Source organism: Pristiophorus japonicus, chromosome 14, assembly GCF_044704955.1.
Source record: "Pristiophorus japonicus isolate sPriJap1 chromosome 14, sPriJap1.hap1, whole genome shotgun sequence".
Classification (NCBI taxonomy): domain Eukaryota; kingdom Metazoa; phylum Chordata; class Chondrichthyes; family Pristiophoridae; genus Pristiophorus; species Pristiophorus japonicus.
In genome coordinates, this window is record NC_091990.1 from 119,262,818 (window position 1) to 119,286,779 (window position 23,962).

At 41.9% G+C, this 23,962-nt stretch overlaps 1 protein-coding gene across 2 annotated transcripts in view; it reads left to right on the forward strand.

Moving 5' to 3' along the window:
• The window catches only part of qser1 (glutamine and serine rich 1), a 199,044-nt gene that overhangs the window by 151,429 nt on the left and 23,653 nt on the right, over positions 1–23,962 (forward strand). For both annotated transcript variants that reach the window (XM_070899553.1, XM_070899554.1), the window contains exons 6-9: positions 14,112–14,228; positions 15,517–15,650; positions 19,677–19,897; positions 21,392–21,457. In XM_070899553.1, coding sequence (XP_070755654.1) covers positions 14,112–14,228; positions 15,517–15,650; positions 19,677–19,897; positions 21,392–21,457 — 538 coding nt within the window. The remainder of the gene's footprint in view (positions 1–14,111; positions 14,229–15,516; positions 15,651–19,676; positions 19,898–21,391; positions 21,458–23,962) is intronic.

Sequence of the window (23,962 nt, forward strand, 5' to 3'; positions counted from 1 at the left end):
AACCCAGGGCCATTGAGGGTAGTTAGAGTGGCAGTAACAGCACTATGACTGAGATCAATCAAGTCTGTTCCACAGTTCTATCGCCGTTAGTAAAAATATATGTTAAGAAATGTATTTTTCCTTTGACACCCTTAAGTTTTAAATTTGGCCGTCTTGTCCTCAAATCCTGTACCAACAGAAGAGCTATCCTGGATCCAAATTCTTCATATCTCTGAAAATCTTCTGGACCTCTGTTGGGTTTCCCATTATCCTCTTCTCTAGAGAGTAAAGTTCCGTTGTAGATTGTTTCCTGATAACTCCGCTCTCAGAAATCAGTTTCATATCCCTCTTCTGAGCTCCCTCCAATAATTCTATATCTTTTCTGTAAATGGAAAGAAAAACAAAGCCAAATACAACTTGAACATCAACTTATTTTAAGTCACATATATACTCTAGCATCTTATTTGCTTTCTAGACCACTTGTGAATATTGAACTGACAAATTTAATGACCTATCCACCAAAACCCCCAATCGCTTTCCTACTTTATTTCCTCAAGAATGTTATTTAATGTACACCACATTCTCGCTAATAACCACCCTCATCACAATTCCACTTATTTGTTTTGAATTGTTTACGCTATCTCTCTGTCCATTGACTTAACCCAAGGTGGTCAAGGATAGATCCTTGCAGGACTCCAGTGGTAACGGTATGGAGATGGGAAGAGAAATCATTGCTAGATATGCTCTTGCTGCGATTAGATTGATAAGAATAGAACCAAGCGAGGAAGTCCCACTCAGCTGGACATGGAAAAAGAACTGTTGGGACGATGATGTGGTCAACCATGTCAAAAAGAATATGAGTGTGCACCATGGTCACAGTCGATGTGACTGATTGGGGCCATCTCTTTGTGGCAGGCGTTAAAATTGGAGAGAATCAAACATGGCATTGCATTAAACATGAGCACTGATTTGGAATGCCACAACATGTTCAAGAACTATGGAGAAGAAAGGGAGGTTGGAAATGGGCAGTAGTTTGTGAAGTCAGAGGTGTGGAGGGTAGGTTTTATGAGGCGGGGGTGGTAACAGCAGTTTTGAAAGGGAGGGAACAGTACCTAAATAGAGGGAACCATTTACAATGTTTTCTAGCAGTGTGTTTATTTGTAATATATACTGAGGGAGGCCAGTTATGTTTGTGCAATTTTAAAATAATAAAAGGAAAGTTTTGTCATATTCCATCTTTCTTTGCTATTAGTGCATATTGTTAAAATGTTTTCTGGTGGCAGTAGGAGTTATTCACATTTATATCTTACCCATATAAAATATATACAGAGCTGCAGAACTATATAAAATGTGTTTTGAGATTCAGTTTCAGATCTGTTAAGTGGCAGAGTGCCAGGTTCATTTTTATCATTTGAGTTGCATTTCTATGAATGGCAGATGTTCTGTATGTAACTCATTTTTTAAAGAAAAGTCCATATATGCATTTCTTTTTTTTTTGATGATTACAATATAAAAGTGCATGTTGTAGAGTTCACAACTAATGAGGGCATCCATTCCTAAAAGATCTAACTATGCCATACATTTTAGAACATTACTTGCATTTTGCTAACAGCAAGCAAATTTCCCGTATTTGAAACCCTGATATCTCCTTAACTATACCACTGATCACCATCATAGTACTTTATTTCTCTTTCTCCTCCATCCCTCAAATAAACAGCCTGGTGTAAAGGCTACCCTAGAGTGTCACTCCATGACTGGTTAACAGGAGCTGCAATTTAACAGGGATAATTCAAATCTGTGTAGGTATTTCCCTGCTTGCTTGATGTTCCTGAATGCCTTTTCCCACTCTAAATAAGTTGAACAGATAGGCAGACCTGGGAACCAATGCAAAAAGTTAACATGAAGGAAGTTTATCTTAAAATTAAGTCAGTAAGAACATTTTGCAAATATGTTTTTTTTTAACAACATTGGTTATTAGAAATGTCATGAAGATTATGCTGTGTTAATGTGTGAAATATGGCCTCTTGTTTCACTTGCAATATAAAATTGCATGGTTACAAACAAAGTGGTTTTTATGATATCTTGTAATAAAATGCTAAATTCCATTTCAAGAATGAAGCCTCCGTTTGAGAGGAGAAAAGTTTTTTTTCCCCAAATATTGCTGGTGTCTGTTGTATTAATCTATTGTAAGCACTGAGCATTGATCAAACTTTACTGACCGTCAGTACTACTATATTGCCTGTTGGTTTCAAATCCTCGTGTAGCTGAAGTGCTGAAAACCTAGAAAGTTAACACTGATTTAAACTGCGGTTTATGATGTTTGAAAAGTGCAAATGTGTGTCAATACTTTTGAAGAAAACCTATTTCGTCTCCTTCCTTTACTTTTGATTTCTGTATTTTAAATAGTTTAGTTGTATTTTTATTCTTTGTGCTAGTTTTGATTTTTTTTTGTGTTTTTCATTCATTCATCATTTTGTCCAAGACTAAAAACCAATATATTTTATTGTCAATTGCAGATAAGTCCATCTCTGACCACTTCCTCGTATCGCTCTCCACCCACATTCTTCCCCCACCCCCCAAAAAACCCTACTTCCTTCTGTGTCTGCCCCAGGAAATAACACTCCTAACTCTCTTAAAGCTGCACTTATGAAATCCCAACTGTCCAGCCTTTGGCCCTTCATTCTGTAGCTACCGATCTGCTCAACCACACTCTCACCACCACTTTTGATGCCCTCAACACTATTAAAACAATTGCGCGCTCTCACCCTGGCTGTTCCCATTGGTACAGCCCTCATCTTCACTCCCTTGAGACCAACTTGACTTGAACGGATATGGCGGACAACTGGTTTAGCCATTCACCACCAGATCTGGCTGGACCACATAAAGCATTATCGGGTCCTGCTCTCTTCTGCCAAAATTGCTCGCTATTCCACAATCATTCTGAAATGCAAAGATAAACCCCAACTTTTCTCTGTTGCTAACTGTTTTAAACCCCTCTCCCCTCCGCCCTCACCTCTGAAAACAAGTGTGAAGAACTCATGGACTTTTTTGTCTCTAGGATTGAGACCATCCGGTCAGCTGCCTCTGCTACTTCATTCCCCTAGCCCACAGGGCCAAACCTCCTCAAAGCTTCCCCCCCCCCCATCTGCCCTAAACTTGCATCTTTCCCCAGTTCCTCTCCAATCGCCCTCATGACCTCTCTGTCCTCATTTTGTCCATGAGACCCACTTCCTGCTCCCTCGACCCTATTCCCACCAAACTGTTGACCACCCAACTTCCTTTTCTGGCTCCCATGTTAGCTAACATTGTTACCCTGTCCCCCTCTCCCTTAAATCCTCAGTCGTCACCCCTCCTCTCAAAAAAACATTGCTTGACCCCCAACCCCCCATCCTTGCAAACTACCACCCCATCTCCAACCTCACTCTCCTCTCCAGAGTCCTTGAGCGTGTTGTCCCAAATCTGTGCCCTTCTTTCCCGCAACTCCATGTTTGAAACCCTCCAATCAGATTTCCGTACCTGCCACAGTACCAAAACAGCTCTCATCAAAGTCACAAATGGGCACCCTATTATGACTGTGACAAAGGTCTCATCCTCCTTGACTTGTCTGCAGCCTTTGATACGGTTGACCACTCTATCCATCTCCGACGCCTCCACCATCATCCAGCTGAGTGGGACTGCACTCACCTGGTTCCATTCTTATCTATCTAATCATAGCCAGAGACTCACTGGCAATGTCTTCTCTTTCCACTCGCACACTGTTACCTCTGCTGTCCCACAAGGATCTATCTTTGGCCCTCTTATATTTCTCATCTGCTGCTGCTGGCGGCATTATCCGAAAACACAGCATCAGTTTCTACATGTACGCTGACGACACCCAGCTCAGTCTTGCTACCACTTCGCTCGACCCCTCCACGGTCTCTAAATTGTCAGACTGCTTGCCTGACAGCTAGTTCTGGATAAGCAGAAATTTTCTCCAATTAAGCATTGGGAAGCCCGAAGCCGTTGATTTCAGTTCCTGCCACAAACTCTGTTCCACAGCCACGGACTCCATCCCTCTCCCTAACATCTGTCTGAGGCTGAATCTCACTTCGCAACCTTGGTGTCATATTTGCCCCTGAAATGAGCTTCCGACCACATATCCACATCATAACTAAGACTGCCTATTTCCACCTCCATAACACCGCCTGTCTCTACCCTTGCCTCGGCTCATCTACTCCTGAAACCCTCATCCATGCCTTTGTTGCCTCTAGACTTGACTATTCCAATACACTCCTGGCTGGCCTCCCACATACTACCCTATGTAAACTTGAGGTCATCCAAAACTCACGCCAAGTCCCATTCACCCATCACCCCTATGCTTGCTGACCTACATTGGCTCCTGGTTAAGCAATGCCTCGATTTCAAAATTTTCATCCTCATTTTCAGAATTATCATCCTGTTTTCCAATCCCTCCATGGCCTCGCCCTTCCCTATCTCTGTAATATCCTCCAGCCCCACAACTCCTGAGATATCTGTGCTCCTCTAATTCTTGAGCATCCCTGATTATAATCGCTCAACCATTTGTGGCCGTGTCTTCTGTTGCCTCGGCCCTAAGCTCAGGAATTCCCTTGCTATACTCCTCCGCCTCTCTACCTCTCTTTCCCCTTTAAAATGCTCCTTAAAACCTACCTCTTTGATTGTAGAATGTTTCAGTTTTTGGTCATCTATCCTAATTTCTCCTTATGTGCCTCGGTGTCATTTTTTGTCTTGTGTCCTGTGCTGTGAAACACCTTGGGAGGTTTTACTACGTTAAATGCGCTACATATATACTTGTCGTTTCTTGCATTAGTATTGCTGCCCATTTGTCAGACACTGTAGTGCCAGCCTGGCTCTTTTGGTAGAACTCTTCTGAGTCCAAAAACTTTGGTCTCAACCACCACTTGGGATTTGAGTACATATTCCAGGCTGATCCTTCAGTGTGGTGTTGAGAAATGTTAGACCAAGACCCATCTATCTATCTTTAATTCAGGTGGGCATTAAAGGTTCCACTGTACTATTTGAAAAGGATAATTAAGTCCAAGCCAATATTCTTTCCACAGCCATTATCACCAAAAAAAGCATTCATTTCATTGCTGCTGTGGAATCTTGTATGCAAAATGGTTTAGATTTGCTTATAAAAGTAGCTGCATTTTGAATTAATTCATTATACATAATCTTTGTGACATTTCTGAGAGATGTAATGCGATGTTGTATAAATATAAGTTCTTCGTATTTATGAAATTTGCCGTTGTTTTCCAAGTTCTTGTCAGTTTACTGCAAGCTTCTGTTGAACATCTCCAAGCACTGCGACTTGAATTCATAACTACCAAGAATACTTCAGCATGAGAGTCCCTGGCCAAAAAATAAAATGATTATATTTTTTCTGGTAATATATTTTAATGTTGCCAGTCCCTGCAAAGCAGATTACAATTTTTTTCCCTATAAATTAAATATAATATTTTCTTTATAAATGGTTTTCAGATTCCAGATATCTACACTGCCTCTTTTTAAAAAAAAAAAATGTGTTGGCCAGTCCAGAGCAAATATTAGATAGTGAGTTCTACTCTGTTATTTCCCACGTACGAGTTTCTGTTCTCGGCTGGGCTGTCTAAATTAAAGTAGAAATGGGCCAACGGCTCCCTCTCCTCAGGTACTGTTTTCCCCCCCCCACTCTCCCCTCAAATCTGCCGTCATCACCCCTCCCCCCAGAAAATTCCCTCCTTTGGCCCTTCTGTCCTTGCAAACACCGTCCCATCTCCAACCTCTTTCCTCTCAAGTCCATGAACGCGTTGTCGCCTTCCAAATCCGAGCCCTTCTTTCCGCCAATTCCATGTTTGATTCCCTCCAGTCAGATTTCCGCCCCTGCCACAGTACTGAAACAGCCCTCATCAAAGTCACAAATGACAGTCTGTGACTCTGGTAAATTGACCCTCCTCATCCTTCACGATGTGTCCGCAGCGCCTTTGACACGGTTAACCACACCATCCTCTTTGCTCCGCGTCCAGCTGGGAGGGACTGCCCTTGCCTGGTTCCATTCTTGTCTATCAAATCGTAGCCAGAGAACCACCTTCAATGGCTTCTCTTCCACTCTCACACTGTTGCCTCTGGAGTCCCCCAAGGATCTATTCTTGGCCCCCTTTTTCTGATCTACATGCTGCCCCTCAGTGACATCATTGGATAGCATGTCAGGTTTCACGTGTCTGCTGATCATACTCGGCTCTATCTTACTACCACCTTTCCTGACCCCTCCAGTGTCTCTGATTTGTCACACTGCTATCCGACATCCAGTATTAGATGAGCAGAAATTTCCTCCAACTAAATATTGGCAAGGCTGAAGCCATTGGCTTCCCACCACAAACTCCATTTCCCAGCCACCAATTCCACCCCTCTCCCTGGCAATTGTCTGAAGCTGCACCAGACTGTTCGCAACCTTGGTGTTGCGTTTGACCCCAAGATGGCTTTCCAACCACACATCCGCTCCATCACCAAGACTGACTACTTCCACCTCTGTAACATCGACCACTCCACCCCGCCTCACTTCATCTGCTGCTGAAACCCATATCCATCATCATCATCATAGGCAGTCCCTTGGGATCGAGGGAGACTTGCTTCCACTCTTAGCATGAGTTCTTAGGTGGCTGTACAATCCAATACGAGAACCGCAGTTTCTGTCACAGGTGGGACAGATAGTCGTGGAGGGAAAGGGTGGGCAGGGAGCCTGGCTTGCCGCACGCTCCTTCCACTGCCTGCGCTTGATTTCTGCATGCTCTCGACGACGATACTCGAGGTGCTCAGCGCCCACCTGAATGCACTTCCTCCACTTAGGGCGGTCTATGGCCAAGGTCGCCCAGGTGTCAGGTGGGGTGTCGCACTTTATCAGGGAGGCTTTGAGGGTGTCCTCTGCCCGTCTTTGGCTTGTTTGCCGTGGACGAGTTCCGAGTAGAGCGCTTGCTTTGGGAGTCTCGTGTCTGGCATGCGAACTATGTGGCCTGCCCAGCGGAGCTGATGAAGTGTGGTCAGTGCTTCAATGCTGGGGATGTTGGCCTGGACGAGAACGCTAATGTTTGTGCGTCTGTCCTCCCAGGGGATTTGCAGGATTCTTGCGGAGACATCGCTGGTGGTATTTCTCCAGTGACTTAAGGTGTGTACTGTACATGGTCCACGTCTCTGAGCCATACAGGAGGGTGGGTATTACTCAGGGCCTGTAGACCATGAGCTTGGTGACCGTTTTGAGGGACTGATCTTCAAACACTCTTTTCCTCAGGCGGCCGAAGGCTGCACTGGCGCACTGGAGGCGGTGTTGGATCTCATCATCAATGCCTGCCCTTGTTGATAGGAGGCTCCCGAGATAGGGGAAGTGGTCCACGTTGTCCAGGGCCACGCCATGGATCATGATGTTTGGGGGGGGCAGTGCTGTGCGGTGAGGACATGCTGGTGAATACGTCGACTATGTCCTGGAGTTCAGCTTCTGTGTGTGCACAGACGCAGGCGTCGTCTGCGTACAACAGAGGTTGGAGTGGTCTTGGATCTGGCCTGGAGATGGCGAAGGTTGAACAGCTTCCCACTGGTTCTGTAGTTTAGCTCCACTCCAGCTTATCAACTGTGAGGTGAAGCATGGCAGCGAGGAAGATTGAGAAGAGGATTGGGGCGATGACTCAGCCCTGCTTGACCCCGGTCCAGACATGAATTGGGTCTGTGATGGATCCGTTGGTAAGGATCACGGCTTGCATGTCGTCGTGGAGCAGGCGAGTATGGTGACATACTTTTGGGGGCATCTGAAACTGAGGACGACGCTCCATAGACCCTCGCGGTTGACAGTGTCAAAGGCCTTTGTACGGTCGAAGAAGGCCATGTACAAGGGCTGGCATTTTTCCTGCAGTTGTCGCGCTGCAAAAATCATGTCCGTTGTGCCCCGGAGGGGACGAAATCCGCACTACGACTCCGGGAGGAGCTCCTCGGCCACGGGGAGATGACGATTGAGGAGGACTCTAGCGATGTCTTTCCCAGTGGTTGATAGCAGGGCGATTCCTCTGTTGTTGCCGCAGTCGGACTTGTCCCCTTTTTTAAAGATGGTCACAATCACTGCATTTCTAAGATCTCCCAGCATGCTCTCCTCCCTCCAGATGAGAGAAATGAGGTCATATCCATGCCTTTGTTATCTCCAGAATTGACTATTCCAATGCTCCCCTGGCCAGCCTCCCATCTTATGCCCTACGTAAACTTGAGCTTATCCAAAACTCTGCTGCCATATTTTAAGTCCAGGTGAACCCATCACCCCTGTGCTTGCTGCTTACTTTGGCTCCTGGTCCAGCAACACCTCAATTTAAAAATTCTCATCCTTGTTTTTAACTCCCTCCATGGCCTCGTCCTGTCTCTCTAATCTCCTCCAGCCCTGCAAGCCTTCGAGATCTCTATGCTTCTCCAATTCTGGCACCAAGTGCATCCCTGATTTTAGTCTCTCCGCCATTGGCGGCTGTGCTTTCTGCTGCCATGGCCCTAATCTCTGGAATTTCATCCTTAAACTTCTCCCCCTCTCTACACCTCTTCCCCCTTTTAAGATGCTCCTTACAACCTACATGTTTGACCAAGCTTTTTGATCATCTTTCCTGATCTCTCCTTCTGTAGCTCAGTGTCAAATTTTGATTAACGCTCACGTGAAGCACTTTGGATCGTTTTGCTATGTTAAAGGTGCTATATAAATGCAAGTTATTGCTGGTACTAGTGTATTCCTTAATGAGATGATGCAAATCACTTGATCACATTATGTACAGACGTTAATTTGTAGCCTGTTTGCCTTTTTCTCATTTCTCCCACAACACAGCTGCTCCAATTTGTGTTCTACAAATCTGTTTCTCTTCCTTCATAGCGTTTTTATTTTTCATGAAATCATGGTAAGAATTATGTGAAGTAAGGTTCTGTTTTACTAAAATTAAAAGGCTAATATTTTACCTTGTCGCAAAAAATTATGATTTAACATCAAAAATATATTTCAGATTCTTTTTAACTTCAAGATTTCTGAAAGGCATAGCTTTGTAATGAAGTTAATATTGCCAAAATGATATAGCCACGTATGTATAAGCTTTAAGAAAGTGGTTGTGTCTAAAGGAATGTTTAGAAGAATGAGGAAAAAAAATGAAGCTCATAATTTTGTGTTAAGACAAGGGCTCTGGTAACTCAAATATCTGTTTTTGTAGCATAATTAATATGGTGGAAGTTTTAAAAGCATTTTAAGAGAAGTGGAGGCTTTTGAATGAATTCAGTGGCAGGGGCATGATTAAGAGTTTTGCAGATGATACAAAAACGGCCATATGGTCAGGAAGAAAGCTGTAGACTGGTCAGGTGGGCAAAAAAGTGGCAAATGGAATTCAATCCAGAGAAGTGTGTGGTCATGCATTTGAGGAGGGCTAACAGGATACTGAGAAGCATAAAGGAATGGTGTGACTTTAGAGTGCAGGAAAAGAAAAAGACAGAAAAGAAAGACTTGCATTTATATAACACCTTTCATGACCACCGGATGTCCTAAAGTGCTTTGCATTCAATGAGGTACTTTTGAAGTGTTGTCACTGTTGTAATGTAGGAAATGCGGTAGCCAATTTGCGCACAGCAAACTCCCTCAATCAGCAGTGTGATAATGACCAGATAATTTATTTTAATGATGTTGATTGAGGGATAAATATTGGCTAGGGCACGTGGGATAACTCTCCTGCTCTTCTTCGAAATAGTGCGATAGGGTCTTTTACGTCCACCTCAGTGAGCAGACAGGGCCTCAGTTTAACATTGTATTTGAAAGATGGCCTCTCCAACAGTGCAGTGCTCCCTCAGTACTGCGCTGGATTGTCAGCCTAGATTTTTGTACACAAGTCAGTCAGCACGGATTTGTTAAGGGAAGATCGTGTTTGAGTAATCTGATTTTTTTTTTGAGGAGGTAACCAAGATGGTCGATGAGCGTAGTGTGTACAATGTAGTATATATGGACTTCGCAAAGCTTTTGATAAGGTCCCACATAGTAGACTGGTCACAAAAGTTAAAGCCCATGGGATCCAGGGCAAAGTGGCATGTTGGATCCAAAATTGGCTTGGAGGTAGGAAGCAAAGGGTAATGGTTGATGTTTTTGTGACTAGAAGGATGTTTGCAGTGGGGTTCCGCAGGGCTCAGTACTGGGTCCCTTGCTTTTTGTGGTATATATCAATGATTTAGATTTGAATATAGGGAGTCATCATAGGCAGTCCCTCGGAATTGAGGAAGTCTTGCTCCCACTCTTAACATGAGTTCTTAGGTGGCTGTTCAGTCCAATACAAGAAGCACAGTCTCTGTCACAGGTGGAACAAATAGTCGCTGAAGGAAGGGGTGGGTGGGACTGGTTTGCCGCACACTCTTTCTGCTGCCTGCGCTTGATTTCTGCATGCTCTGAGCGACGTGACTCGAGCTCAGCGTCCTCCCGGATGCATTTCCTCCACTTAGGGCGGTCTTTGGCCAGGGCTTCCCAGGTGTCAGTGGGGACATTGCACTTTATCAGGGAGGCTTTGAAGGTGTCCTTGTAAAGTTTCCGCTGCCCACCCTTGGCTCGTTTGCCGTGAAGGAGTTCCGAGTCGAGCGCTTGCTTTGGGAGTCTCGTGTCTGGCATGCAAACTATGTGGCCTGCCCAGCGGAGCTGATCAAGTGTGGTCAGTGCTTCAATGCTAGGGATATTGGCCTGATTGAGGACGCTAATGTTGGTGCATCTGACCTCCCAGGGGATTTGTAGGATCTTGTGGAGACATTTGAATATAGGAGTATGATTAAGACGTTGCAGACGACACTAAAATTGGCTGTGTAGTTGATAATGAAAAGGAAAGTCATGGGCTGCAAGAGGACAGCAATCTACTGGTCAGGTGGGCAGAGCAGTGGCAAATGGAATTTAATTCAGAAGTGTGAGGTAATACACTTTGGGAGGGCTAATAAGGAAAGGGTATACACATTAAGCGGTAGGCCTCTTAATAGTGTAGATGAACAAAGGGACCTTGGAGTGCTTGTCCACAGATCCATGAAAGTAGCAGGCCAGGTGGTTAAGAAGGTATACAGAATGCTTGCCTTTATTGGCCGAGGCATAGAATACAAGAGCAGGGAGGTTATGCTTAAATTGTATAATACTTTGATTAGGCCACAGCTGGAGTACTGCGTGCAGTTCTGGTCGCCATGTTATAGGAAGGATGTGATTGCACGAGAGAGGGTACTGAGAAGATTTACTAGATGCTGCCTGGAATGGAGAATCTTAGCTTTGATGACAGATTGGATAGGCTGGGTTTGTTCTCATTGGAACAGAGGAGGTTGAGAGGAGACCTCATTGAGGTGTACAAAATTTTTGAGTGGCCTGGACATAGTGGATAGTAAGGGCCTATTTCCATTGATGGAGGGGTCTATTACGAGGGGACATAGTTTTAAGGTGGTAAGTGGAAGGTTTAGAGGGGATTTGAGGGACGGGGGTGGGGGGGGGGCGTCTTCACGCAGAGGGTTGTGGGGATCTGGAACTCTCTGCCTGGAAGAGTGGTGGATGCAGAAACCCTCACCACTTTTTAAGAGATGGTTGGATGGGCACTTAGTACCGTAACCTGCAGGGTTACGGACCTAGAGCTGGTAATTGGTATTAGACTGGATAACCTCTTGTTGGCCGGCACAGATATAATGGTAAGTACTGCAGGGAATCGAATACGACCAGGGTGATCTGGACTAGTTTTGATTGCCTGGATGGGTCGGAGAAGAATTTTCCCAGATTTTCTTCTCCCTAAATTAGCCTGGGTTTTTATCTGATTTTTACCTCTCCCAGGCGATCATATGGCTCCAGTTGGGGTGGAGTGTAGAATGTTTCAATGTAAGAGTTGTCGCAGTTGTGTGGGGCTGACTGGTTAGGCTGGGTGCTCTTTGCCTTTCCATCATTGTTCAGTGTTCATAGGTTTATATGTAACCTTCAAGGCTTCACACCGAAGACTGTGCGGCTCTTTGTTGGCCGGCGCAGACACGGTGGGCCGAAATGGCCTCCTTCTGCGCTGTAAGTTTCTTTGTTTATAAGTCTTTGGAGTGGGATTTGAACCCCAATCTTCTTCAAATTGATTCTGAGACGAGGGTGCTACCAACTGAGCCACGCATGTCCACAGATCCCTGAAGGTAGTAGGACAGGTAGATAAGGTGGTTAAGAAGACATACGGGATACTTTCCTTTATTAGCCGAGGCATAGAATATAAGAGCAGGGTGGTTATGCTTGAACTGTGCAAAACACTGGTTAGGTCACAGCTAGAATACTGCGTACAGTTCTGGTCACGATATTACACGAAAGATGTGATTGCACTCGAGGGTACAGAGGAGATTTATGAGGATGTTGCCAGGACTGGAGAAATTTAGCTTTGAGGACAGATTGGATAGGCTGGGGTTGTTTTCTTTGGAACAGAAGAGGCTGAGGGGCGACTTAATTGAGGTGTATAAAATTATGAGGGGCCTAGATAGATTATATAGGAAGCACTTATTTCACTTAGTAGAAAGGTCAATAATTACGGGGCATAGATTTAAAGTAATTGGTAGAAGGATTAGAGGAGAGTTGAGAATTTATTTCACCCAGAGGTCTGGAATTCACTGTCTGAAAGGGTGGGAGAGGCAGAATTGATAGCTAAGGCACATCTATGTAGCAATTACTAAAATTTAGACCGAGGCTGCGGGTTGGGCCTAGGAGGGGGGAAAATGCAAAAAATATTTTTTCCAAAAAACATAAAATAAAAAATCAGAGAACATTCTTGGGACCCTTTTCAACTTAATCGCTGTAAAAGAATTAAAAAATAATAAAAAACTCTAACTTACCTTTTTTTGCTGAGCTACTTACCTACTGTCCAGCTTTGGCTGCTTTTCGTGGGCATTTTTTTTCTACTCTACTACGGGTCACCGCTGAGCCCAAACTTGGACGGTAGTGGTTTTTGGACGGTGCACGCCAACAGTCCGCTCCCCAGCGGTATTTCGAAACCGTCAGCGGAACTCTTTCTGGAAATTTCCACCGGGTGGTTTTCCGCCCAATACCGGGCGGAGATGCAGTGGAAAATCCAGCCCTAAAAGTGGAAATAATTCTGATACAAAATGGATTCCAAATTGAGATTGGCCGTACTTGATTTTTTTTACATTGGAAAGTTATTTTAGGAGTTTAAGAATGATGAGTAAGCTGTAGCAGCCGTGTCTTTTTTCACTTAAGTGCGTTGTGCTATTTAGTATGTTTGGTCACCTTCCAAGTCAAACTCTACAGGAGCAGTTTGGTAATGGAGCCTGTTGACCATAAATTTCCATTACTTTTTAAATTACTGGAATTTTTAAATTAGGTCTGACCACTAGAGCTCCTAAATTGTTATTACAAAAATGACTGTACACTCAAATGCTGCTGTGCTAGGTAACCTTAAATTTATCGTAACTTTTGTTAAAGCTTTCCTACTTTAAAACATTAAAACCAAAATCTTTTATCAAGCTCTTAGTCACCCCTCTTAATAGTTGCTTTTTCAGCTCTGTGCTGATTTTTGTCTGATTACGCTTCGCTGAAGCACCTTGGATATAGTTTTATATTAAAGGCGTAATATAAATGCAAATTATTTAGATCGGCAAGCCTTTAATTTGTTAATAGATACTGAGCATTGATCGATTAATTTGATTAATTTTAGATAATGCTCAGGGCTATTGAGTGCCTCTGAAATAGCATCTGAGAAAAATTAAGAGAATCTTAATTGTTAATAGCATTTATATAAAATCAGCATATCCCTTGAATATTAGTTGTAAATGTATTAATATTTGGAGGCAAGTTATATGCAAGTCCCTATCTAAATTTTAGCTAGACTTTTGGATTCTCAAGTTGCAGGTCCGCCCCCCCCCCCCCAACGCTCCCGCACCCCCCAATCAGCTTCGATTTTGAGTTCCTGCATTCAAAAATCTGAATCTACAGTACAATACCATCCAAGTTGATTTAGTTGCAGTTTGAATATTTTAAATGTGCACAGTTTGATTCTCAAACTATCTCTGAACTTATCCAGACCGGCGCAGCATTGGTATAGATCAATGACTGAAAAGGAAACTGCATTACTTTTCCTATCTAATGCTAAGTTGCTTGTTTGTAGGTGGCCTTAAACACAGGTAGAGAACCTCCTGCTATATGGAAGGTACAAAAAGCTTTGTTACAAAAATTTATGCCTGAAGTAAAAGATGGACGGAGACAATTCTCTGCAACGAACAGCGTGAGTGAAATCTCTTCATTGTCAATATAGAAGTGTGTGCAATGCCTTGATATGGGGGAATATTATAAACAGTTTATTGCTTAGAATTTTTTTTAATTGCTCACATTTTATTGGGTTGTAAATCTGTGGAATTCGCTGCCTTAGAGCTGTGGAAGCTGGGACATTGAATAAATTTAAGACAGAAATAGACAGTTTCTTAAACGATAAGGGGTTATGGAGAGCGGGCAGGGAAGTGGACCTGAGTTCATGATCGGATCAGTACTTAGTACATTTTCTAATCTTTTGTTTATTGTTTTGAAACATGGTCTGATGAAACTTAAGATTTGTTGGTTATCTTAAAATACAGGTTATTCTTTAATGCATTTTAGACTTGTTACTGGGACAGAGTAAACTGTCTCCCAAATTGTAATTTACTTGTTCTGGGAATGCTTGATGCTGGCAATGGGTAATACAACGGAGAGGTCCATTTCCTTGTCTGCACATAACATTTTGTGAAATTTTTAAAAAGGGAAGTGTTTGGTTGTGCTTGTAACTTGTTTACTTACAACTGAAATCTTTGTACCAAACTCAGCCTTCATGATTTCCCACATTGCATACCTCTGCTGCTTTGATTTATACATGTGACCCACTTAAAAGCAGCATTGTGCGATGTCAGCTGGAGAATTAGAGTAAAACTCTGCTGATCGTATGTGCTGGCACTATTATTAAATTCCTTGGATATCATTGTTTTCAGATATTCTACATCAATGAATATAAAAGGAACAGAATTTGTTATACATTTGAAAGATTTAATTTACCACCATTACCATGCCAAGCATTTCAGTGACTCCTCAAGACCAAGCTGCAAATAATAGGGCAGCAGACAAGGGTCAGTGGGTTCCTGACACCAATTTACTTTGTACATCAAAGTTTTACAAATATTCCTCACCTTTTCCTCTTCAGTCGCTGATGCTCGCAACATTTCTTATTATTGATATCAAGTTACTGGGTTTAAGTTTCAGAAGATAATGGGGTGCCTGAGGAGCTTGTTAATTATAGGACATATGTGTTATTAAACACAGAGCAATATCCTGTATTTGTCTAGGTGTGAAGACTGTTCTGTAAAGTATTGAGCGAAGGAAAATGGTAAAGAATAGAAATAATATTGTCGTTCTTGCGTAGGTAACGGAATGACAAGTTATTAAAAATACTTTGGATAAGTAAGTGGCTGACAGATTCATGTACATAAAGAAGTTGCTCTGAACCACTGATCTTTTAAAAAATATTTTTCAAATTTCTTAATCTATAGTATCTTGGATACTTTGGAGATGCAAAAACCAAATACAAACGGGTGTATGTGAAGTTTATTGAAAATGTAAACAAGAAGGATTACGTTCGAGTTTGTTCCAAAAAGCCAAGAAACAGACCGTTGCAAACTTTAAGGTATGGAAAAGGTTTTGATTTTGTCCATTTCGATGTTGGAGTGTTGCTTTTCAGCTGGCTTGAATAGACATAATTTCTGAGTGTTTTATTGGTAGCACATGGAATTATTTCGGGGACAGTAAGCTTTTCGTACAAATTGAATATTAGCATTAACCTTGCAAGACTGGCTGAATGCACTTTCCTGCAGCAATGGTGAGGAAAAATACATGTGGTATTTTACTACACTGACTGTTCTTAATTGGCAACTAAATCTATCAGGAATATATGGTGCCCACCAACCTTACTTTTTCGATCTGTACAAAATAGAATATCTTGTAATATAAACACGGTAGTAAATTGTTCTGCAATTCAAAACACAAAATAAGCTGACAAATCTTTGCGGTGCTGTATCATGTGGCAGTACCTTTATCTTCAATAGAAAAGACAACAATATCTGTCTAATAAATTTTCTACCATCAAAAAAAATAACATTTATTCTATGTCAAAGATTCTGTATCCACTATATATTATAACCTATTATCTCTCCAAACCAGTTGGGGGTTCAGGTAACAAACTATTACTGCTTGCCATTCATTTCTCCTGTATGAAATGTGGGATGTTTTCTTTGTTAAAAAGCACTTAATAAATGCAAGTTGTTACTCTAAATAGATTAAGCTGACCTTCTCCAAAATAAATCCAAACTTTCAGTTGGATTTTTGGATTCCTAATAGTACTGCTTGATTTAAGGGTATAGGTTTATTCTAAGGGGCGGTGGGGTCTTTATCTGATCATATCTAGAAGGTCATCCAAGGTTCTTTTGAAAGAAAACTCGGGTATAGATTATAATATGGTGCCATGTTGAAATATTTCAAACTACATCCAACTATTTTTATACTTGTCCTTTAAAGTGTCTGTCACCGGACTTATTGACTTACTATGTTAATAATGTGTGTTCAGCTGTGGAATGGTAATTGTTGAAGATAAGTGATTATTCTGGAAGAAGAATTTTAAATGGCTAAAGTTTTACCTGGCACTTTGAGGTTCAATTGAAAGTCTGTATGTCATCATTGTATAAGTTGAACAATTAGTGCTGTATATTTGTTGAACTTAAAATGAATTTAGAACTGCACATCATTGCTGAATAGCGGCTGGGTGTGTTTTGCTAAGGTTTAGAGTTTAGTTCTACTTGATAGTTGCGAGTGTAACTAGAGGGGTGGCAGGGCAGCTCAGTCCCATGGATTACACATCCTGTGGCATGTGGGAAATCCTGGATGCTTTGCAGCCGGAACGACCACTGTGCAGGAGGGGTCTCCAGCTGCACCAACTCGAGCTCTGCATTTCGGAGCTTGAACGGCGGCTGGAGTCACTGCAGTGCATCTGCGAGACTGAGAGCTACGTGGATAGCACATTTCTAGAGGCGGTCACCGCACAGCTTAAGAGTGTGCAGGCAGATAGGGTCAGAAGAAGAGGACTAGGCAGGTAGTACAGGAGTCCCCTGAGCCCATCTCACTCTCCAACCAGTACTCTGTTGGTCGGAACATAAACCAGGCAATAGTGGGGGCTTGTAAAAAGGGAACAGCAATAATTATGGGTGATTTTAACTTCCATATTGGTTGGACAAATAAAATTGGTCAGGGTAGCCTTGAGGAAGAGTTCATAGAGAGCAGTATGTAATGGAACCAACCAGGGGGCAGGCTATCTTAGATCTGGTCCTGTGTACAGGACAGGATTAATAAACAATCTCCTAGTAAAGGATCCCCTTGGAATGAGTGATCATAACATGATTGAATTTCAAATTCAGATGGAGGGTGAGAAAGTTGGATCTCTAACCAGCGTACTAATCTTAAATAAAGGAGACTATGAAGGTATGAGGGCAGAGTTGGGTAAAGTGGACTGGGAAAATAGATTAAAGTGTAGGATGGTTGATGAACAGTGATGTACATTTAAGGAGATATTTCACAACTTTCAAGAAAAATATATTCCAGTGAGGAGGAAAGGATGTAAGAGAAAAGATAGCCATCCGTGGCTAACTAAAGAAATAAAGGACGGTATCCAATTAAAAACAAGGGCATACAAAGTGGTCAAAACTAGTGGGAGGATAGAAGATTGGGAAGCTTTTAAAAGCCAGCAAAGAAGACTAAAAAAATGATCAAGAAAGGGAAGATAGACTATGAAAGTAAACAAGCATGAAAAATAAAAACAGATAGCAAGAGTTTCTATAGTTATATAAAAAGGAAAAGAGTGGCTAAAGTAAATGTTCGTCCCTTAGAGGACGAGACCGGAGAATTAGTAATGGGGAACATGGGAGATGGCAGAAACTCTGAACAAATATTTTGTATCAGTCTTTACGGTAGAGGACATTAATAATATTCCAACAGTGGATAGTCATGGGGCTTATAGCGGGGGGAGGAACTTAACACAATCACAATCACTAAGGAGGTGGTACTCCGTAAGATAATGGGACTGAAGGCAGATAAATCCCCTGGATCTGATGGCCTGCATCCTAGGGTCTTAAGAGAAGTAACGGCAGGGATTGTGGATGCATTGGTTGTAATTAACCAAAATTCCCTGGATTCTGAGGAGGTCCCAGCAGATTAGAAAACTGCAAATGTAAAGCCCCTATTTAAAAAAGGAGGCAGACAAAAAGCAAGAAACTATAGACCAGTTAGTGTGACATCTGTGGTTGGGAAAATGTAGGAGTCCGTTATTAAAGAAGCAGTAGCAGGACATTTGGAAAAGCAAAATTCGGTCAGGCAGAGTCAGCATGGATTTATGAAGGGGAAGTCATGTTTGACAAATTTGCTGGAATTCTTTGAGGATGTAACGAACAGGGTGGATAAAGGGGAACCAGTGGATGTGTATTTGGACTTCCAGAAGGCATTTGACAAGGTGCCACATAAAAGGTTACTGCAAAGATAAAAGTTCATGGGGTTGGGGGTAATATATTAGCATGGATAGAGGACTGGCTAACTAACAGAAAACAGAGAATTGGGATAAATGGTTCATTCTCTGGTTGGCAATCAGTAACTAGTGGGGTGCTGCAGGGATCAGTGCTGGGACCCCAACTATTTACAATCTATATTAACGACTTGGAAGAAGGGATTGAGTGTAACATAGCCAAGTTTGCTGACGATACAAAGATGGGAGGAAAAGCAATGTGTGAGGAGGACACAAAAAAAATCTGCAGAAGGACATAGACAGGCTAAGTGAGTGGGCAAAAATTTGGCAAGTGTGAGGTCATGCACTTTGGTAGGAAAAAAAATCAAAGATAAAGTTATTATTTAAATGAAGAAAGATTGTAAAGTGCTGCAGTACAGCAGGTCCTGGGAGTACTTGTGCATGAAACACAAAAGGATAGTATGCAGGTACAGCAAGTGATCAGGAAGGCCAATGGAATCTTGGCCTTTATTGCAAAGAGGATGCAGTATAAAAGCAGGGAAGTCTTGCTACAGCTATATCGGTTATTGGTAAGGCCACAGCTGGAATACTGCGTGCAGTTTTGGTTTTCATATTTACGAAAGGATATACTTGCTTTGGAGGCATTTCAGAGAAGGTTCACTAGGTTGATTTCGGAGATGAGTGGGTTGACTTTTATGAGGAAAGGTTGAGTAGGTTGTGCCCTTACTCATTGGAATTCAGAAGAATGAGAGGTGATCTTATCGAAACATATAAGATTATGAGGGGGCTTGACGAAGTGGATGCAGAGAGGATGTTTCCACTGATGGGGAAGGCTGGAACTAGAGGGCATAATCTTAGAATAAGGGGCCGCCCATTTAAAATTGAGATGAGGAGAAATTTCTTCTTAAAGGGTTGTAAATCTGTGGAATTTACTGCCTCAGAGAGCTGTGGAAGCCAGTACATTGAATAAATTTAAGACAGAAATAGACAGTTTCTTAAACGATAAGGGGTTATGGAGAGCGGGCAGGGAAGTGGACCTGAGTTCATGATCGGATCAGCCATGGTCGTATTAAATGGCGGAGCAGGCTCGAGAGGCCGTGTGGCCTACTCTTGCTCCTATTTCTTATGTTCTTGTATCTTTGTCTTCAGGCATAGCCAATCAAGGACGGGTTCTAGTCATAAAGTCTCTGTCAGTAACTCTGCAGCGCCTAAAGGTTCATCAACAAAATCCAAAGCTAGGCCAGTTAAACAAGTTAAACAAGTAAAGGTAAAGGCTGAACCACCACCTAAAAAACGGAAGAAATGGCTGAAGGAGGACTATTCATCCCACTCGGACTCTTCTCTTGAAATTCAGAGTGATGATGAAGATGGTATGGTCTTATTACAATTCTTTATTTTTATTTGATTCTTTAATGGGTTTTACTGTGAGTGTAGTCCATTTCTAAATGGTGTCATCTCTGAAAAGGAACCAAGATTGGTTCTGCGTTTTTCAGTATTAATCATTTAGGTTATTATATTAAAATGTTTAATTTGCTAAAACTTTCCCCATAGCTGTTATAACGTAATTTTATCTTCAAAACCATGCTTAAATTAGTATTTTGCAAGGAACTACTAGGTAGAAATCACAAAGGAGTCTTAATTCCATGCAGTCTTTTGTTACATTGAAGTGTGCTATATATGGGTTCAGAATGGAAAGGGGGATGGGGAGAGGCCATTCAATCAGAAATCTGCATCAGGTTATGCTGTCATTTGACAAAATGAAGAACTGGCAGATAGCCTGCACATGTTCAAACAAGTTCAAAACAGCACCAATCCAGCATGCATAATTGAATATACATTGCAATTGGCTGATTTCAGGTCTTGTTTGACTCCTGAAACATAGGGGAACTATTATATAAATTTTGATTTCTCATTTGCCTTTTTCATAACTGAATATAAGTAATAAGATAATACATTTTATTTTTTAAAAATTGACTTTTTTCACTTGAGGTGAAGGATGCCAGAGTTGGGAGTGGAAAAACTTTCCCCAATCAGTGTCTGTATTAAGCCCTGCCAACTATAGCACAGACAGCTGCAGAATAAAGCTCCAACAGAGTTCCTTATTGCCAAGCTCAGAAAAGCACTACTGTACCAGTACAAATGTTTCCATTTCTCATGTCCGGGATCCTTCCCTAGTATTGCCAATTAGTTCTACATGCCCACTAAGATATAGCGTGAGAACCAAACTCTTCTCAGCTCTGTATAGCTGGCACACTTTCATCTAAACAGTCTGGAATGGAATTAAACCCAGGTCCTGGAGATAACGGAGCAGTTTCCAATACTGAAACCCAGTTTCCAAGGCTGCCAACATTTTGACATAACTGAGAACTTTTCAAATTATAAAGGTACTTGTTCATATGCTGGTAATCAAATTTTCAGCCCTTGAAAATCCTGCACTCTCAAAAAGGCAGCATTTTCCAATCTCTCAATCCATTAAGATTTGTGCAAGACTAGTACAGATATTTGCTTTTTTTTTTTAATCTTCATTCTCTTTGTAGGGGTAGGGGTGTGCTTCTCCACATTGAGATCAGGAACTCTGTGTTGGAAATTAAAGGTTAAAATTTTGTTTAAAACAGACTATCCATAAAGACTTAACACGCCACCTTAACTTAAAAATTATTCAGCAAGATCCCTCTTGTCACTCAATTGAAAAAAGAGGTGCCTAGTGCTCATGGAACTGTACTCCAGCAAAATGCCAATGTCTTCAGGAAGGGAGGAAAGAAACTGACAGAACGGAAGGGGAGGCGAGGTGTGGGGGGCGAGGGGTGGAAATAAAAATATTAAATGGTTCTTGAACAAGACTTCACACATGCCTTCTTCTTCAGACAATGGATTCCCTTCGAAAGTGAATACACAGGGAAGGACGGTCAAAAATCCTCAGCAAAAATCAGGTTTGCGAATTAAGTACATTTTTGCTCCAGAATTGTTGTATTGTTGCTCTGGACTATCTTTTTATAATTTTATTCCAATAAAATATATACATACTAATCCAATTTAATGAAGAAACTTCCCTGCAGTTTCCAGCAGGGTAATTTGACAGCAGTCAGTAGTGGGAACATCAGCCAATTTTTCCCCATCCTAACTCAGTAAAGATCAGCAATTAAATCTAGGAACTTCTGATCTTATGGCTCAATTATGTGCCTCAGTGATAGCACTCTCGCCTCAGAGTCCGAAGGTTGTGGGTTCAAGTCCCACTTCAGAGACTTGAGCAGATAATCTAAATTGACACTTTAGTGCAGTGCTGCATCGTCTGAGGTGCCGTCTTCCGCATGAGAAGTTAAATGGAGACCCCATCTGCTCTCAGTTGAACGTAAAAGATCACCTAGCATCATTTGAAGTGCAGCAGGGAGTTAGTTCTCTGCAGTGTCCTGGCCAATATTTTATCTCTTGCCCAACATCACTAAAATTTCTGTTTGTGGGTTTTGAAGTTGCTATAAAGAGCTTTGGGATGCCCTGAAGTTATGACAGGTGCTATATAAATTGCATGTTCTTCTTAACGGAGTTCAATAAAATTTGTTTGATGCCCAACTTTGTTTGTTTCTCCTGCTAGACTTTTTTGGTTTTGTGGCCGAACCAGTAATGGCTTTTGCACATTATTATTGGTGGAGGCCGCTGCAGCTAATTTTCTACATTTATTGTACTTGGCTCTGAAAAGGAAATTTGGAAAAAAGTCTGTTGTCGACGGGTGTAAGATGCTTTCTGTGACAGATGGAAGTTGTTTCCCCAGAGACTAAACAATTCATTAGCTTGTCTGGTTAATCAAAGCACCTCACAAACATTGTGCTGGAAAACCGTTTGATCCCTGTCTGTACAGACATGAGATAAAGAGAGAGGCACAGGGAAATAAGTAGATGGACTCTTTTTGAAACTTGTCGGCTGTGACCAATCAGGTTTGGTAAGGGAAAACTGAGAGCCATAGCTGAGATTGAAGAGGTGAGAAATGCTGGAGGATAATTAGAAGCCATCGTGTTTCAGTCAATTATGACCATGTGGGGAGATGTGGTACGCTCTTTATTTTTTATTATTATGTTTGACCCAAGTGAATCTGGTCGTTACGACCGTTCTGTATGATTCACCTTAACTGTAAAATAAAATAGCTTATTATGTACCAGGACTTAACTTACCAGTGTTTTCACAATCCACCTATGGAGAAATTGAAGAAGCATTCAAGCAAATCACACTAATATCTGGCTTGGATTGCAAGGAGTTGCTAATATATGTCTAGCTTGTAATATTGTGCAAATAGCAATTGGGCAGTGTGAGACAGCTTATGGAAGTAACTGACATCACTGAACCTGAGAAGACATCTATGGTAGATCTGAATTTTCAACAAGCTCCCTCGGATATGCCCCATCTGGCCCAGCGGATTTGTTAGTCTTCAGTTCCTTTAGTCTACTAAGTACCTTGCCACACCGATTTCAAAATCTCTAGTATATTGATTGTGCTCCAACTGTTGGCTAGCACATCCTTCTTGGTGAATAATTCTAAGAAACAATTATTTAAAGAGAAGGAAAGTTTATGGGGAGTACGTTTGTCCTCTTGGCGAGTGTCAACTTGGCTCAGCTAGTAACATCTTGCTTTTGTGTCAGAAGATTGAGAATGACCATCCAAGAAGTCCCATATTACATTCTAGCACTGTACCAAGGACTGCAATGTTGAATATTACATTCAACCAAGGCCCATTTCTGGTGGATTAGGAGGACATAGAATGCATGGTACTGTTCAAAGATGAGCACAGTTGAGTTCTCTTGGAGTTTTGGTGTTTTTCTCTGAGCTAATATAGAAAAACATAAATTGGTCATTCCACTCGTTTGTCGGATCTTGCTATGCAAAAGTAGCTGCCATATCTGCCGACACTTCAAATTAATTTATTTTATGTGAAACATTTTAACTTCTTTCTTAGCATTATTGGTTTTTATAAAGGAAACCGATTAAACTTTTTTGAAAATGTGTTTTGTTTCCAACATGGAGAGCCTTGATGAATGTCTCCTTCCCTGGTAGGCCACTTAGGCGATGTTATAGATTATCTTGGATTGCCTAGATTGCAACCAGTGATGGAGGGGAGGGACTTCAAGGGCCAGCTGATCCCAGCAAATTGCAGACTTCCTAACATTTTAGGTGGCTTTAGGGCTGTTCTTGGTCAGTTTATAATGGAGCTGCTACGAATTGCATTGGCAGCTTCCCATAATTGACCTAATTGGCACTACCCAAGAGGCACACCTTATTCTGGATTCCCCATGCTGTCAGGAAACTTGATTTTTTTTTGAGAGAATATAGATTTCCTTTTAAGTAGTTGCTTCCTCCTTTCTCCTTGTAGGTTTTGAATGGATTATTTTTGATCCTGTTTCAATTACTGGACTTAGTCATTTTTGGGGATTAGTTTAATGTATATTTAT